The 17524-nt window shown below is 42.6% G+C and overlaps 1 protein-coding gene across 2 annotated transcripts in view; it reads left to right on the top strand.

Moving 5' to 3' along the window:
- Window positions 1-17524, top strand: part of LOC140198137 (uncharacterized) — a 204226-nt gene that overhangs the window by 152210 nt on the left and 34492 nt on the right. For both annotated transcript variants that reach the window (XM_072259095.1, XM_072259096.1), the window contains exon 15: window positions 4362-4469. In XM_072259095.1, coding sequence (XP_072115196.1) covers window positions 4362-4469 — 108 coding nt within the window. The remainder of the gene's footprint in view (window positions 1-4361; window positions 4470-17524) is intronic.

Genomic DNA, 17524 nt, shown 5'->3' with positions numbered 1-17524 from the left:
TAAATTTTACAAGAAGTCAAATTTTACAAGAAAAAGAGCTTTGACCAGCAGCCAATCCAGACATCAGAAGTTTGGAGAAGAGGGGACATCAACCTAGTTCACTTCTTGAGGATAAAAGGCAGCAGTGGGTCATGGTTTGGTGACCAGCCACCAATCGGCATTTAGGATTGATTAGTAAGAGCAAGTTAAAGAAAGGCAGGGGCAAGTACAGTGTTCATCGTCTCAGTGGACTTATTCAGAGTGGTGATCTTCGAGGCTTTTGCTCTTCGAGATTTTTGCTCTTCAAAGGGAGGCTTCACTCAGGGAAGACAATGAAATCAACCTTGAATTTTTTTCCCTTCTCTTCTTTATATCTGCCCAGTTAGGACTGTAGAGATACCAGGCAGGATGGTGAAATGCTCCTCTTACATGCTGTGGGAAAGCAGGGAGACCTCCAGTGTCTCTGGTGACTACAACAGGGAGAAGTGCATCCAGCTGCAGCTTCTAACAAACAGTGTTAAGGAACTGGAGCTGAAACTGGATGAATTCCAGATCATTGATGATGCTGAAGGGCTGATAGATAAGACATATCAAGTGGTAGTTACACCCAAGATGCAGGACACAGGAAACTGGATGACAGTCAGGAAGGGGAAAGAGGTTAAGGACCCAGTGTAAAGTACCCCTGTGGCCATCCCCTTCAACAACAGATATATCACTTTGGTGAGACAAATACAGAAGGGACGGTTTGTACCTGAACTGGAGAGGGAAGATTTGTTAATGCTTCATGGTGGGATTTAAATGAGAGTTGCAGGGAGATGGGAACCAGAGTGTCAGGACAGTTGGTGGAGAGGTTGTGGAGACAGATGTTGGCAAGACCACAGATAAAGATCTGTGTTTCAAGAAAGTTCAAGAAAAAAATATATATCAAATACGTTATACTGAATCATACATAAAAACTCCTTACCCTATATTAGAACATAGAACATAGAAAAGTACAACACAGTACAGGCCCTTCAGCCCACATTGTTGTGCCGACCCTCAACCCCTGCCTCCCATATAACCCCCCACATCAAATTCGTCCATATACCTGTCTAGTAGTCTCTTAAATTTCACTATTATGTGTGCCTCCACATATTCATACAGATTAATTAATCACAAAATTGAAATATAGTAATTAGTATAGAAAAGATATCTAGCCCACTACCAAAACCGAAGCTGATTAGTGAAGAAGAAGAAGGAAGAGAAAAAAGTATATTATTAGCCATCAGCTGTGCTTCAACAGCAAATCAAAGGTTTTGAAAATAATTCAAAAAAGGGTTCCCACATTGTTTGAAAGTCTTGTTTTGGTTCAGAAGTTGAACACCGAATCTTCTCTAAATTTAAACATGACATTACATCACGTAGCCATTGAGCGTGAGTAGGCGAGACTACTTCTTTCCATTTAAGCAAAAGCGCTGTCCTAGCCATAAGAGAGATAAAAGCTGGAAGGTGCAAATCAGCTGACTCCAAAATAATATCCTTCCCTACAACAATATCAAATAGAGCAGTCAAAGGATTAGGCTTAAAGTTTACTTTGAAAAGTACTGAGAAGGTTTGAAATACTTCCTTCCAATATTTTTCAAGACTAGGGCATGTCCAAAACATATGAATGAGCAAAGCTTCTCCATTATTACATTTATCACAATAAGGAGATATATCGAAATAAAAGCGAGACAACTTATCTTTGGTCATATGGGCCCTATGGACCACTTTAAATTATAGAAGAGAGTGGCGGGCATGTAACAATGAAGTGTTAATCAATTTGAAAATTCCTTCCATGTTTCCTCCAAAATTGAAGTCTGTAAGTCTTGTTCCCAAAGAGTTTTAGTTTTATCTAAAGGGACACTTCTCATTCCCAGCAACCAATGGATCTATATCTGTAAATATTAGATATAGATCCATTATAAAAAGATTTCAAATTAAAAGTTACATCTAATAGGTTCTTATCAGGACTTTTAGGAAATGTACAGATTTGAGACCGTAAAAAATCTCTAATTTGTAGGTATCGAAAAAAGTGAGTTTTAGGTAAGCTATATTTAGTTGACAATTGCTCAAACAAAAGGCCACATCGATCATGGAAGGTTTAAAAAAAAATTAGGAAAAAGAGGACTTAAAGAGAAAATCTCAATGAGCCAAAGTATTTTCGGAATTGTACCCATATCCTCAAAGTATGTTTAACTACCAAATTGTCAGTTAACTTACTCAAAGACAAAGGAAGTGATGATCCAAGAATATAACTAATCGAAAATTTATCAACAGAGTTAGCTTCTAAAGAAACCCACATCGGATAATCCTCATGATTAATGTAATATAACCAAAATGTAGTATTACATATATTAACTGCCCTATAATAAAACCGTAAAATTCGATAAAGCTAGCCCTCCATTCTTTTTAGCTTTCTGAAGATGAATTTTGTTTAGTCTAGAACACTTATTTTTCCATATATAAGAAGATAAAATAGAATCCAGAGAATCAAAAAATGGACAGAAAGTACAAAACAATGAGGTGTAATGGGATTTGAGAGTCCTTGTGCAGGATTCCCTGAAGGTTAATTTGCAGGTGGAGTCTGTGATGAGGAAGGCAACTACAATATTAGCACTTATTTCAGGTGGACTAGAATAGAAAAACAAGGAGGTAATGTTGAAACTTTATGAAGCACTGATGAGTATTGTGAGCAGGTTTGGGCACCCTAGAAAGGATGTGCTGAAACTGGAGAGGATTCAAAGAAGATTCACGAAAGTGATTCCAAGATTGAATAGCTTGTCATATGAAGAACGTTTGATGGCTCCAGGCCTGTGTTCACTGGAATTCAGAAGGATGAGGGGTGACCTCATTGAAACCTTTCGAATGGTGAAAGGCCTTGATGTAGTGGATAGGGAGAGGATCTTTCCTACGGTGGGAGAGTTGAAGACCAGAGGATACAGCTTCAGAATAGAGTGGAGTCCTTTTAGAACGGAGATGAGGAGGAATTTCTTCAGACAGAATCTGTGGAATTCTTTGCCACATGCAGCTGTAGAGGCCAAATCTTTATGTATGGCATATTTAAGGAAAAGGTTGATAGATTCTTGATTGGTCAGGGCATGAAAGGATACAGGGAGAAGGCAGAGATTGGGGCTGAGAGGAAAATTGGGTCAGCCGTGATGAAATGGCAGAGCAGACTGGATGGGCCAAATGCCTAATTCTGCTCCTATATCTTATGGTCTTATGGTCTGAATTAAAGATCACGGGGAGATAGAGAGTCCTGCTGCTGCTTGAGAGCATCTGGGACTGGGATACTTGGGGCAGGAAATTTAATTGCAGAAAATTAGTTTGTTCCAGTGTTTTCCAACTGGGAATCCCTTTTCCTGGGGTGAAAAAGGAGTAACACCCGCTGTACAAATGTAACTGGGCACTGTGGGTGCTGGTCACCCTCATGCCCCATTATTTCCATGTCAGGGACACGTGATGTCATTCCCTGTGCAACACTCCCCTCTAGAGGAACTGCATGGTAACTGCATCATGTGTTTTTGGCCACCCCTGTAACAATTGGTTTCACTATCGCAGCTCTGAACTGGGACATCTCCAGCTATTAATTACTGACCTTCATCCCTCAGGGCTCCCGAACACCCCGACAACAACCATTTATTCTGCCGGTGCTGATTTTCTTTCCTCCTCCCTCCATTCCTTCCTGTGGCTTTGCTGATTCTCTCTGTTTTAGTTTTGCTATTTGAGTGAGTGTGGTGTAGATTTCCCAGATCTGTATCTGGATCCCAGGGGTTCTGGTCTCAATCCCCGTCCCCACAAAGCCTCTGTAACACTGGCCATGTGGAGCTAGGTCATTTGTCAGCCATGAACAGTTTGAGGGACTAAATCACCTGCTCCTGGAATTAAAAACTGAATCTACTGGGAATCCTCAGCAAGTAGCAGGTGAAGCACGGACAAGAAATAGGTTGCAGGGAAATAGGGGGGGTGGTTGGGAATGGGGTTGATGAGATTTGCTCTGAGAACTGACAAAGTGTCAGTGACGTCCCTCTGTATCGTGGGGAAATATGAAATCAGCATCACTCATCAGCTTGTCGGTTTCTGTCACACTGCTTTTTGTTCAGCCTTGCTCAGTATAAACCACGTTCCACATTCCCTCCAACACTGACTGCACGAGATCATTGGCAGAGATCTGCTCTTGAACAGAGTGTGATGAAAGGTGCTGTGAACTTGGAGAAGTTCACTGCTGTCCCTCTTCACAGGAAATTAGCTGAGTTTTTCAGTTCATGTGGGCATCAGCCTTCTGTTCAAGAGGCAGCATTCTCTCCTCTTATGACCTTGATCTGGTTACAGATACAGTTATTCAATGTTTTTAATTGCAGGCCTCGGACGAGAGGATGTAGGAGCTGCCGTTACATCGATGGTGGGACTGGTGTTTTCTACAGCATATGCTATTATATTCATGTGCTGGATAAGGAAAGGATCTCCAGGTACCTGTTACTGTCTAACTTGCATTTCAGCAGAAATACCAAGTGACTCACGTTGACAAAATGAACTCCTCCCCACACACTCCACGCCCATCCCCACAGAGTCTCTGGATTCCTGTGGCATCCGGAATGCAATTCTCCTACATGATTGACAGGTTGAGATTTGAAGTGGTGACACAGAATGTCTGGAGTTGTTCTGGAGTCAACTCTGATCTGACTGCAGAGGGGGTTTTGGGAGAAGTCAAGTCAAGTCGCTTTTATTCTCATTTCAACCATAACTGCTGGTACAGTACATAGTAAACCGAAACAACGTTCCTCCAGGACCATGGTGCTACCTGAAACAACACAAAACTACACTAGAATACGTGAAACAACACAAAACTACATTAGACTTCAGACCGACACAGGACTACATAAAGTGCACAAAACAGTGCAAGACAGTACAATAATTAATAAACAAGACAATAGGCACAGTAGAGAATAATTTACAATCTAATAGTAAATGATGTAAATGTAAACAATGTTATAGCTGGAATTGAGAAAGAAATGAGCAAAGATTGCAAAGGGGGTGGAGTGGTTTTCAGTTGAGAGAGTGAGTGTGTGTGTGTGTGTGTGTGTGTGTTGATGTCAGACTAGATTCAGGAATTGAGGAATCTTATGGCTTGGGGGAAGGAAACTGTTACACAGTCTGGTTGTGAGAACCTGAATGCTTTTGCCAGATGGCAGGAGGGAGAAGAGTTTGTATGAGGGGTGCATGGGGTCCTTCATAATGCTGTTAGCTTTGCAGTTACAGCGTGTGGTGTAAATGCCTGTAATGGCGGGAAGAAAGACCCCGATGATCCCTTCAGCTGCCTCACGATCCGCTGCAGGGTCTTGCGATCCGAGACCATGCAATTTCCGAACCAGGCAGTAATGCAGCTGCTCAGGATACTCTCAATACAACCTCTTTAGAATGTGGTGAGGATGGGGGGTGGGAGATGGACTTTTCTTAGCCTTTGCAGAAAGTAGAGACGCTGCTGGGCTTCCTTGTCTATGGAGCTGGTGTTGAGGGATCAGATAAGATTCTCCGCCAGGTGAACACCAAGAAATTTGGTGCTCTTAACGACCTCTACGGAGGTGACGTCAATATTCAGCGGAGAGTGGTCGCTCCGTGCTCTCCTGAAGTCAACAACCATCTCTTTTGTTTTGTTCACATTCAGAGACAGGTTGTTGCCCCTGAGGAGGGAGGGTCATAGAAAAATACAACACAGAATCAGGCCTGTTGGCCCATCTAGTCCATGCCAAACCATTTAAACTCCCATTGACCTGCACCAGGACCCTAGCCCTCCATACCCCTACCGTCCATGTACCAATCCAAACTTCTCTTCAACGTTGAAATCAAGCTTGCATGCTCCACTTGTGCTGGCAGTTGTGCTCACGACTTTCATGTTCCCCTTAAGCTTCACCTTTCACTCTTAACCTGTGAACTCTTGATTGTAGTCCCACCCAACATCAGTGGAAGAGGCCTGCTAGCTCTGTCTATATCCCTGATAATTGCGTGTGCCTCTGTCAAAGCTCCATTCAATATTCTATATTCCAGGGAATATAATCCTAACCTGTTCAATCTTTCCATGTCACTCAGGTCTCTCAGAGTGTAAATTTCCTCTGCACTCTTTCAACCTTGTTTACATCTTTCCTGTAGGCAGGTGACCAAAACTGCACGCAATACTCCAAATTAGTCCTCACCAATGTCTTATACAACTTCAATATAGCATCCCATCTCCAGTACGCAGCACTTTGATTTATGAAGGGCAAAATGCCAAAAACTTCTTTATCATCCTAACTACCTGTGACTCCACTTTCAAAGAATTATGGACCTGTATTCCCAGATCCCTTTGTTCTACCACACTCCTCAGTGCCCGACCGTTCACTGTGTAAGACCTAGCCTGGATGGTCCAACTGAAGTGCGATACCTCACACTTGTCTGCATCAAATTCCATCGGCCATTTTTCAGCCTATCTTACCCCTTCCTCACGCCACCCTACCAGGGATAGGGTCCCTCTTGTCCTCACCTACCACCTTGCCAGCCTCCATGTCCAGCACATAACTCTCTGGAACTTCCGCCATCTCCAACGGGATCCCACCACCAAGCACATCTTTCCCTCCACCCCACCCTGTCATTTTCTGCTTTCCGCAGGGATCGGTCCCTATGCAACACCCTTGTCCATTCATCTCCCGCTTGGCACTTATCCTTGCAAGTGGAACAAATGCTTCACCTGCCCCTACCCCTCCTCCCTCACTACTATTCAGGGCCCCATACAGTCTTTTCAGGTGAGGCGACACTTCGCCTGTGAGTCTGTTGGGGTCATATGCTGTATCCGGTGCTCCCGGTGTGGCCTCCTTTATATCGGGGAGACCTGACGTAGATTGGGAGCCCATTTCACTGGGCATCTACGCTCCATCTGCCAGAAGAAATGGGATCTCCCAGTGGCCACCCATTTAATTCCACTTCCCATTCCAATTCCGATATGCCAATCCATGGCCTCCTCCAGTCCATTTAATTCCACTTCCCATTCCCATTCCGATATGTCAATCCATGGACTCCTCCATTCCATTTAATTCCACTTCCCATTCCCATTCCGATATGTCAATCCATGGCCTCCTCCAGTCTATTTAATTCCACTTCCCATTCCCATTCCGATATGTCAATCCATGGCCACCTCTAGTCCATTTAATTCCACTTCCCATTCCCATTCCGATATGCCAATCCATGGCCTCCTCCTCCAGTCCATTTAATTCCACTTCCCATTCCCATTCTGATATGTCAATCCATGGACTCCTCCATTCCATTTAATTCCACTTCCCATTCCCATTCCGATATGTCAATCCATGGCCTCCTCCAGTCCATTTAATTCCACTTCCCATTCCCATTCCGATATGCCAATCCATGGCCTCCTCTAGTCGTGCTGAGGCCACACTCAGGTTGGAGGAACAACACCTTATATTCCGTCTGGTTAGCCTCCAACCTGATGTCATGAACATCGATTTCTCAAACTTACAGTAATGTCCTCCACTCTCCTTTACCATTCCCCATCCCCTTTTCCCTCTCTCACCTTATCTCCTTGCCTGCCCATCGCCTCCCTCTGGTTCTCCATTTCCCTTTTCTTTCTTCCCTGGCCTTCTGTTCTCTCCTATCGGACTCCCCCTTCTCCAGCCCTGTATCTCTTTCACCACTCAATTTCCCAGCTCTTTACTTCATCCCTCCTCCTCCCAGTTTCCCTATCACCTTGTGTTTCTATCTCCTCTTCCCCCGACCTTTTAAATCTACTCCTCATCTTTTTTCTCCAGTCCTGCCGAAGGGTCTCGGCATGAAACGTCGACTGTACTTTTTTTCCATAAATGCTACCTGTCCTGCTGAGTTCCTCCAGCATTTTGTGTGTGTTGCTTGGACTTCCAGCATCTGCAGCTTCTCTCTTGTTTGCACCTGCAATAACCTCCTTTCTTCTCATACCAGGACTCAGTATCTCTGGAAAAGCAAGGTTCCCTACACCTGTTAACTTTACCTTTTATTCTGACAGTCACATACATGGTTAGCACTTTCAAAATTTCATTTTTGAAGATCTCCCACTTACCAAGTATGCTTTTGCCACAAAACAGCCTGTTCCAGTACATACTTGCCAGATCCTTTCTGATACCCTCAAAGTTGGCCTTTCTAAAATTTAGAATCACAACTCGTGAACCAGTCCCATCTTTTTGCAAATTTGCTTTGAATCTAATGGCATTGTGATCACTAGATGCAAAATGCTCACCTACACAAACTTCTATCACCTACCCTGTCTCATTCCAGAAGAACAAATTAAGTATCGCACATTCCCAAGGAATTCTACAAGTATGTGAAGAGCAAGAGGATAAGATATGGGAGAATAGGACCAATCAAGTGTGACAGTGGAAAACTGGGATAACAGAGGTTCTTAATGAATACCTTGCTTCAGTATTCACTTCGCAAGATGATCTTGGCGATTGTACGGATGACTTGCAGCAGACTGAAAAGCTTGAGCATTTAGATATTAAGGAAGAGGATGCACTGGAGCTTTGGGAAAGCATCAAGTTGCATAAGTCACCGGGACTAGACAGGATGTACCCCAGGCTACTGTGGGAGGTGAGGGAGGAGATTGCTGAGCCTCTGGCAATGATCTTTGCATCATCAATGAGGACGGGAGAGGTTCCAAAGGATTGGAGGTTTGCGGATGTTGTTCCCTTACTCAAGAAAGGGAGTAGGGATAGCCCGGGAAATTAAGGACCAGTAAGTCTCACCTCAGTGGTTGGTAAGTTGATGGAGAAGATCCTGAGAGGCAGGATTTATGAACATTTGGAGAGGCATAATATGATTATGAATAGTCAGCATGGCTTTGTCAAAGGCAGGTCATGCCTTACAAGCCTGATTGAATTTTTTGAGGATGTGACTAAACTCATTGAGGAAGGTAGAGCCTTAGATGCAGTGTATATGGATTTCAGCAAGACATTTGATACGGTACCCCATGCAAGGTTTATTGAGAAAGTAAGGAGGCATGGGATCCAAGGGGACATTGCTTTGTGGATCCAGAACTGGCTTGCCCACAGAAGGCAAAGTGTGGTTGTAGCAAGGTCATATTCTGCATGGAGGTCGGTCACCAGTGGAGTGCCTCAGGGATCTGTTCTGGGACCCTTACTCTTCGTGATTTTCATAAATGACCTGGATGAGGAAGTGGAGGGATTGGGTCATAAATTTGCTGATGACACAAAGGTTGGGGGTATTGAGGATAGTGTGGAGTGCTGTCAGAGGTAACAGCGGGACATGGATAGGATGCAAAACTGGGCTGAGAAGTGGCAGATGGAGTTCAACCCAGATAAGAGTGAGGTGGTTCATTTTGGTAGGTCAAGTATGATGGCAGAATATAGCATTAATGGCAAGACACTTGGCAGTGTGGAGGATCAGAGGGATCTTGGGGTCCAAGTCTATAGGACACTCAAAGCTGCTACGCAGGTTGACTCTGTGGTTAAGAAGGCATACGGTGCATTGGCCTTCATCAATTGTGGGATTGAGTTTAAGAGCCAAGAGGTAATGTTGCTGCTATATAGGACCCTGGTCAAACCCCACTTGGAGTACTGTGCTCAATTCTGGTCACCTCACTACAGGAAGGACATGGAAACCATAGAAAGGGTGCAGAGATTTACAAGAATGTTGCCTGGACTGGGGAGCATGCCTTATGAGAATAGGTTGAGTGAACTTGGCCTTTTCTCCTTGGAGCGATGGAGGATGAGAGGTGAGCTGATAGAGGTGTACAAGATAATGAGATGCATTGATCATGTGGATAGTCAGAGGCTTTTTCCCCAGGGCTAAAATGGCTAGCAGGAGAGGGCATAGTTTTGAAGGTGCTTGGAAGTAGGTACAGAGGAGATGTCAGGGTTAAGTTTTTTTTACACAGAGAGTGGTGAGTGCGTGGAATGGGCTGCCGGCAATGGTGGTGGAGGTGGAAACGATAGGGTCTTTTAGGAGACTCCTGGATGGATACATGAGCTTAGACAAATAGAGGGCTATGGGTAAAGCCTCGGTAGTTCTAAGGTAGGGACATATTCGGCACAGCTTTGTGGGCTGAAGGGCCTGTACTGTGCTGTAGGTTTTCTATGTTTCTATGTGTGCACCCCCGCTAAGTATTCCTGACTCTCCTGAACAGTCAAAGAATAGCAAAGGTATTACCTGGCAAAGGTGTTTACGCTGGCCAGGCGTTCCTCATAGTCCTGATTCACTCACCACGTGTTTCACACAGGGTTGCTCACACTTGTCTCTGCGGTGGTTATTCTTCAAAATTGCTGCTACCAGCATACAGTAAGCATCCAGTTGTATTTCAATTCCTTATCAATTCAATTATCGCATTCCAGTGTCATTGGCCACAGGTCATGTGTCTGTTCTTTAACACCTTGTTATTGGCTCTGCTCCAAGCCAGCATCAATTTATTGCCCTCTTCCCATCAAATGACAGTCGATAATTTATAGCTCTTTGCTCTCAATCAACAATGAGATCAAATCACTTCAGGCAGGCGCTAAACCCAACATTCACAAATTTACATATTACATCCAACCAAAGGACATCTCACAAATAACTTCGTATTTGGAAATGATCTCCAGTCCAGAAGATTACCTGAAGTATCATTGTGTCTTCTTTAAAACATTGATCAAGCTCAGCACGACAAGCTCACAAAATGGAGAATAGAGTGTCTTCACAAAATGGCAGCCTCCATCCCAAACATGCAGCAAGAACAAAGACAATTAGTCTCTCTGCTTCCTCTGTCCTTGATTCCTTTGACTTGACTGATTTGTAGGTTGTCATTATTTCTGGTCAACAGTCCAGTCTTGTCAAACCTCAAATAAACAGAATCGTCATGAAGTGACTTTAACATAATCCTCAAACACGAGGAAATCTGCAGATGCTGCAAGTTCAAGCAACACACACAAAAATTGCTGGTGAATGCAGCAGGCCAGGCAGAATCTATAGGAAGAGGTACAGTCGACGTTTCTGGCCGAAACCCTTTGTCAGGACTAACTGAAAGAAGAGATAAACACAAAATAATGGAGGACCGCCCCGTCTGCCAATGGAGTAGCAGTATTTTTCTGCTGCTCTTAGTGTTCTTTCTTTCCCCCTAGTTTAAGCTTTGAATTTAAAATTTTTACTTGTTGATTCTTGAGGGTGATCAATATGTCTGTCTACAAGAAGTGGGAAGAATTTTCCTGAACCTGGTGATAAAGGTAATGGGAAAGGAAAGGTACAAAAGGAAAGATCTGATGAAATGCCACCATGGGCTGCAGATATCGTTCAGACACTGAATTCAATTAAGGATCAGAATGGATCAATTAAAGACCAAGTGGAAAAGAATAGTAACGAAATGAAGTCATTTCTGGGAAAACTTAAAGACCTGGAAACTCAAGTTATTTCACACGAAGAGGAATTGAAGATAACTAAGCAAAAGCTGTCTGAAGCTACAACTTGTTTGGAAAGATATCAAAATAAGATTATAGACCTGGACACTAGGTCTCGATGAAGGAATATAAGAATTGTTGGGCTGCAGGAAGGAGCTGAAGATGGAGATCTAACGGCTTACTTTGGTAAGCTTTTCCACACTTTATTTCCTACCATTCTATCAAAGCCGCCTGCTATAGAAAGGGCACACAGGGCATTTATCTCGAAATCGAAGGACTCTAGTAAACCAAGATCTGTTCTGGTTTGCTTTCATCACTTTAAAATTAAAGACCAAATAATACAACAGGCAAGAAAACAGAGAGTTTTTAGATTTATGGAATCTGAGCTCCGCTTCTACGAAGATTATCCAAGAGAGATAATGGAACAAAGATCAAAATTTGCCCTGGCAATGAAACAAGCATATGATAAGAATCCTTTCCCGTCTCTGAGGTATCCGACAAGACTTAAAATTTTCCCTCCTAATTCTCCTCCTCGTACTTTTTTTGATCCAAAAGCTGTACTGGATTTTGTTCAGGCTTTGCCTGCCGCTGTCACCGACACCGCTGTTGAATGATCCATCTGAAAGGCTGTTTGGCTATTTGTAAACAACAGGAATTCTGCAGATGGTGGAAATTCAAGCAACACACATCAAAGTTGCTGGTGAACGCAGCAGGCCAGGCAGCATCTCTAGGAAGAGGTGCAGTCGACGTTTCAGGCCGAGACCCTTCGTTAGTCCTGAATAATAAACTGCTTTCATCTCAATTAAAAATGGCTGCAGCCAAAAGGCAAATCATGAAAATTCGTAGGAAAGATGGTACCTTAGCTCAGGAATATGAGGAAATTGATAAGATTTTTCAAGACTTTTATGCTGAGCTATATAAATCTCAATGTCCATTAGATTCCTCTAAAATGAATGCTTTTTTATGAAAGATTGTTTTTCCTAAAATCTCAGCTGAGGATCAAAAGATTCTCGATGCTCAAATTACTGAAGCCGAAATTCATAAAGCTATTTTCTCAGTGCAGTCTGGTAAGTCCCCAGGACTTGATGGCTATCCTGTAGAATTTTATAAAAAATTTGGAAAGTTGCTCTCTCCGTGTATGTTGGAAATGTTTAAGGATTCTTTTGTGAAAGGTGACTTACCCTCTACTTTTTATGAGGCCTCTATTTCTTTAATTCTTAAAAAAGATAAAGATCCTACTGACTGTGCTTCATATAGACCTATTTCTTTACTGAATGTTGACGTTAAGGTTTGTCAAAGATAATGGCCAATCGATTAGAGAATATTTTGGGTAAAATTAATTGTAAAGATCAAACAGGCTTTATAAAGGGTCGCTATTCCTTTTCAAATGTTTGGAGACTACTTAACATTATATATTCATCCTCTTCTAAAATTCCACAATGTGTTGTATCTTTGGATGCTGAAAAAGCGTTCGACCGAGTCGAATGGAAATATTTATTCAATGTTTCAGAGAAATTTGGCTTTGGTGTTAATTTTAATAATTGGATTAAAATGATATATAAAGCCCCTATTGCTACTGTTGTTACCAACAATTGTAAGTCTCCTTTTTTTCAGCTTTCACGGGGGACAAGGCAAGGCTGTCCATTAAGTCCTTTGTTGTTTAATTTAATATTAGAACCCCTTGCTATTGCTCTTCGTGAGGCTAAAAATATCCATGGGATCTTTGTGAATGAGACCATGCATAAGGTCCCTCTTTATGCTGATGATTTATTGGTTTATATATCTAACCCTGACAGATCCATTCCTGCCCTGCTAAAATTATTTAATGAATTCAGAGGTTTTTCAGGATATAAAATTAATTTTAGTAAAAGTGAATTGTTTCCTTTAAATGATTCTGTTTCTATATATGATAATACTCCTTTTAAAGTTTCAGACTCTTTTAGATATTTAGGTATTATAATTACTAAAAAATATAAGGATCTTTATAAAGCTAATTTTGTTCCCTTAGTAGACTCTATGAAGTATTTATTTAGTAGATGGAGTTCACTTACATTTTCATTTGTTGGTCATATTCATATAGTTAAAATGATGATTCTACTGAAATTTTTATATTTATTTCAGAATATTCCTGTTTTTTTTGACTAGGAAGTTTTTTGATCGGATTGATCCTATTATTTTGTAAGTGTTGTTACTTCGATGTACTCGTTATTTTTCCTATATATACAATAAAAAGATTTGAAAAGAAAGAAAGAAAAATAATCTGCAGATGCTGGGGTCAAAGCAACACTCACAACACACTGGAGGAACTCAGCAGGTCGGACAGCATCCGTGGAAAAGATCAGTCAATGTTTCGGGCCGGAACCCTTCGTCAGGACTCACGAAGTGTTCCGGCCCGAAACGTCGACCGATCTTTTCCACGGATGCTGCCCACCCTGCTGAGTTCCTCCAGTGGGTTGTGAGTGTTGAAAGAAGAGATGCTATGAGATTTGAAATGATAGGATATCCCATCCTATGATCCTCTCATATCCCTTTTGCCAATCAACTTTCCAGCTCTTATCCCTCCCTCTCCTGTCTTCTCCTATCATTTTGGATCTCCCCCTCCCCCTCTCACTTTCAAATCTCTTACTATCTCTTCTTTCAGTTAGTCCTGACGAAGGGTCTCGGCCCGAAACGTCGACTGTACCTCTTCCTAGAGATGCTGCCTGGCCCGCTGCATTCCACCAGCATTTTGTGTGTGTTGCTTGAAATTCCAGCATCTGCAGATTCCCTCGTGCTCACCTGGTTTAGACGGAAGCCGTTGCCCAGGGTGTAGCCGCTATCACATGCAAACAGCTACGGGGAGCCACAGGTGAGAGCTGAGTGCCAGGTAGCTAATCGCCTTGAAAAGGACGTGACCTGCTCCCCCACCAGAGGTGCTACCCCTCCCTGACACCCCATAGACATATAACTGGAATATACTTCTTTTGAGCACTGTGCAAAATCTCTTTGAAAGTTTTCCACTGTTCCTCAACCGTCCCACCATATAGACTGTGTTCCTAGTCTACACTAGCCAAATCCTCCTTCATCCCATTGTAGTCATCATTGTTTAGGCATCATACACTGGTTTAGCTAGAACTATTGCACCCTGCATTTGTATGAGAAACTCAATCATACTGTGATCACTCTTTCCAAGAGGATCCATAACTACAAGATCACTAATTTTACCTGTCTCGTTGCACAGGAACAGATCCAAGATAGCATGTTCCCTTGTAGGTTCAGTATCATGCTTTTCAATAAAGCCATCACAGATGTATTCTATGAAGTCCTCCTCAAGACAGCCTCAACCAACTTGATTCACCCAATCTATGTGCAAGTTAACATCCCCCGTGATAACATACTGTTCCATTCTTACATACCTCAGATATTTCTCTGTTTATTGCCTGTGCCACTGTAATGTTATTATTCAGTGGCCAATAGTCAACTCCTACCAGTGATTTTTTTCCCTTTACTATTCCTAATCTCTACCCAGATGGATTCAACATTCTGCTCCTTAGATCTTATATCATCTCACTATTGTCCTGATCTCATCTTTAATTAAGAGCGCTAACCTCCCTTACCTTCTTGCCTATCCTTCCATATTACCAGATATCCTTGAATATTTAATTCCCTGTCCTGTCTACCCTGAAACTGTGTTTCTGTAGTGGCCAGTAAGCGATTCCCACTCGTACTGATCTGTGCCACAAGTTCACTGATCTTGTTCCGAATGCTTGCTACGCGGGCATTCAAATAAAGGGCCCGTACACTCATTGTGCTTTTAAATTCTTGTAATCTTCAGCACTTGACTTTTCTTCACTCCACTCTTACTTTTCTCTTTTCTTTCTTTTGCGTTTTCTTTATCTTTAGCCACACTTTTCATTTTTACTTTACTTCTCCAGTCTGTTGAAACCACCTTCCTACTATTTCATTTAAAGCCTTATCCACAGCCCTAGTTATGTGATTCACTGGGATCCAGGTCCCATCACAGTTCAGGTGGAGCCCGTCCCATTGGTACATCTCCCTCCTTCCCCAATACTGGTTGCAATTCCCCATGAATTCAAACCCACTTCTCCCACACCTATCCTTGACGCATGCATTAACTCTCTAATCTTCTTGACCCTGTGCCAGTTTGCATGTGGCTCAGGTCGTAATCCAAAGATTATTACCTTTTTGGTTCTGCTTTTTAATTTAGTCCCTAGCTGCTCAAATTCCCTCAGCATAACTTGTTTCCTTGTTCTACCTATGTCGTTGGTACCCACATGGACACAACGACTGGATCTTTCTCCTCCCACTGCAAATTCCTCTGCAGGTCAGATTAGATGTCCCGAACCTGGGCACCAGGCAGGTATCACAGCCTTCGGGATGCCCTATCCTTGCGACAGAGAACTCTGTTCTTCTGACAGTACTGTCCACAATCACTACTACATTTCTCTTCTTTCCTCTCTCTTGAAGAGCTCCCTGAACTATGGTGCAACACAGGGAGCGAGAATCTCAGACCTGTTGGACAAGCTCAAGGGCTGAGACTCCTCCAGCACTGTCTCTTGGATCCCACCACCTGCCTCACTCGCAGTCACACCCTCTTGTCCCTGACCATAGATTGAATTCGAGGCAGCTGATCTCTAATGAGTGACTACATCTTGAAACAGAGAATCCAGGTAGCTCTTCCCCTCCCTAATATGCCGCAGCTCATGTTCCTGGTCATCAGTTTTGAGCCCAAGTTCCTCCAGCAGCCGGCACTTGCTGCAGATGCGGTTACCAGGAACCACAGTGGGGTCCACCAGCTCCCATATCATGCAGCTACAGCACATCAGCTGATCCTGCAGCATCCCTTTATTGAATTAACTGTAATTTAGTGACTTTTTATTCAACCACTACATCTCGCATGGAAGACTGCCAGCGGACCTGTTGGATGATTCTGGGCCATCAGGTGTTGGCCGTAGGAGAATATCCTGCCAGGGCTGCACAGACAGGCACCTCCCTGTTTCAATCCAGTTAACAGGAGTCACCTGCCACTCGTTTCCACTTCATCACCTGCAGCCTATTTAAACCCAGCTCCCATCCCCAATCCTTGTTGTCTCATATCAACCACCAGTTTACTCCTAGCTTTCTGTTGCCTTGTTGTACAGTTGTCTTGTCAAATTGAGTTTCAGTTGTTTCTTGTTTTGTGGCCCCTTGTGTCTTGTTATTTTGCAGTTTATGATTAAAGTGATCACTCCCCAGTAAATCCTCTCAGCTAATCTGCATTTGGGTTAAGCCTCCTCTACAGTACCTGACAATTTGATGGCTTTCTGGTGATATCCTTGGGATGTTGCATGATTAAATCTTGAGTGTGTGTCTGCAGAGAGGGAAAGTAAAGGTAAAGTTTATTTCATATGTACAAAAATGGATTAGCACAGATGCAATGAAAAACTTGCATTGCAGGCAAGTGACATAAGCACCATTCACAATGAAAGCATAAATGTAGCACCATAGTCCTGCAAAAACGTTGTCTCATTTTTACTGTGTACTGTACCAGCAATTATGGTCGAAATGACAATAAAAAGTGACTTGACTTGACTTGACTTGAAGCATCTTTTTTACAAGGAAGAACATAATTAGAACAAAAGAAAAGAACATTACAAGAGAATTAATTTAGTGGAAATTGGAAGGTGACATTGTTAAAAGATTAAGGGCCACTCATTTAGACTGCGGTACACAGGAATTTCTCCTCACTGAAGGTGGTTAATCTCTGGAATACATTACCCTATAGAATGGTGAAGACTGTATCATTTATGGGATTTAGAAGAGGAAATAGGTAATTTTCTGGATGATTGGGGAAATTGAGGAATATAAGAAAATGGAGGCGTGGCCTGGGGCATATCAGCCGTGGTTTAATTGAATGATAGGGCTTGTTTGAAGGGCTGTCTTTGCTTTTTTTTGTCCTGTAATTTTTGAGTTTGTTTTTGTTCTAATGGTGTTCTTTGGTAAAAATAGTTTAGTTTAGTTTCTGTATTTCTTGTGATTGCTGCTGAGATGCTTCTGCAATTCCGTTTCTCATTGTACATGTCCATACTCATTCTGCTCCTGAGTTATTCCAGGAAGTTCTCAGGGAACCAGCACATGCACAAAAA

Source organism: Mobula birostris, chromosome 5 (assembly GCF_030028105.1).
Source record: "Mobula birostris isolate sMobBir1 chromosome 5, sMobBir1.hap1, whole genome shotgun sequence".
NCBI classification, from domain to species: domain Eukaryota; kingdom Metazoa; phylum Chordata; class Chondrichthyes; order Myliobatiformes; family Myliobatidae; genus Mobula; species Mobula birostris.
This window is presented reverse-complemented; position numbering and strand designations above follow the sequence as displayed.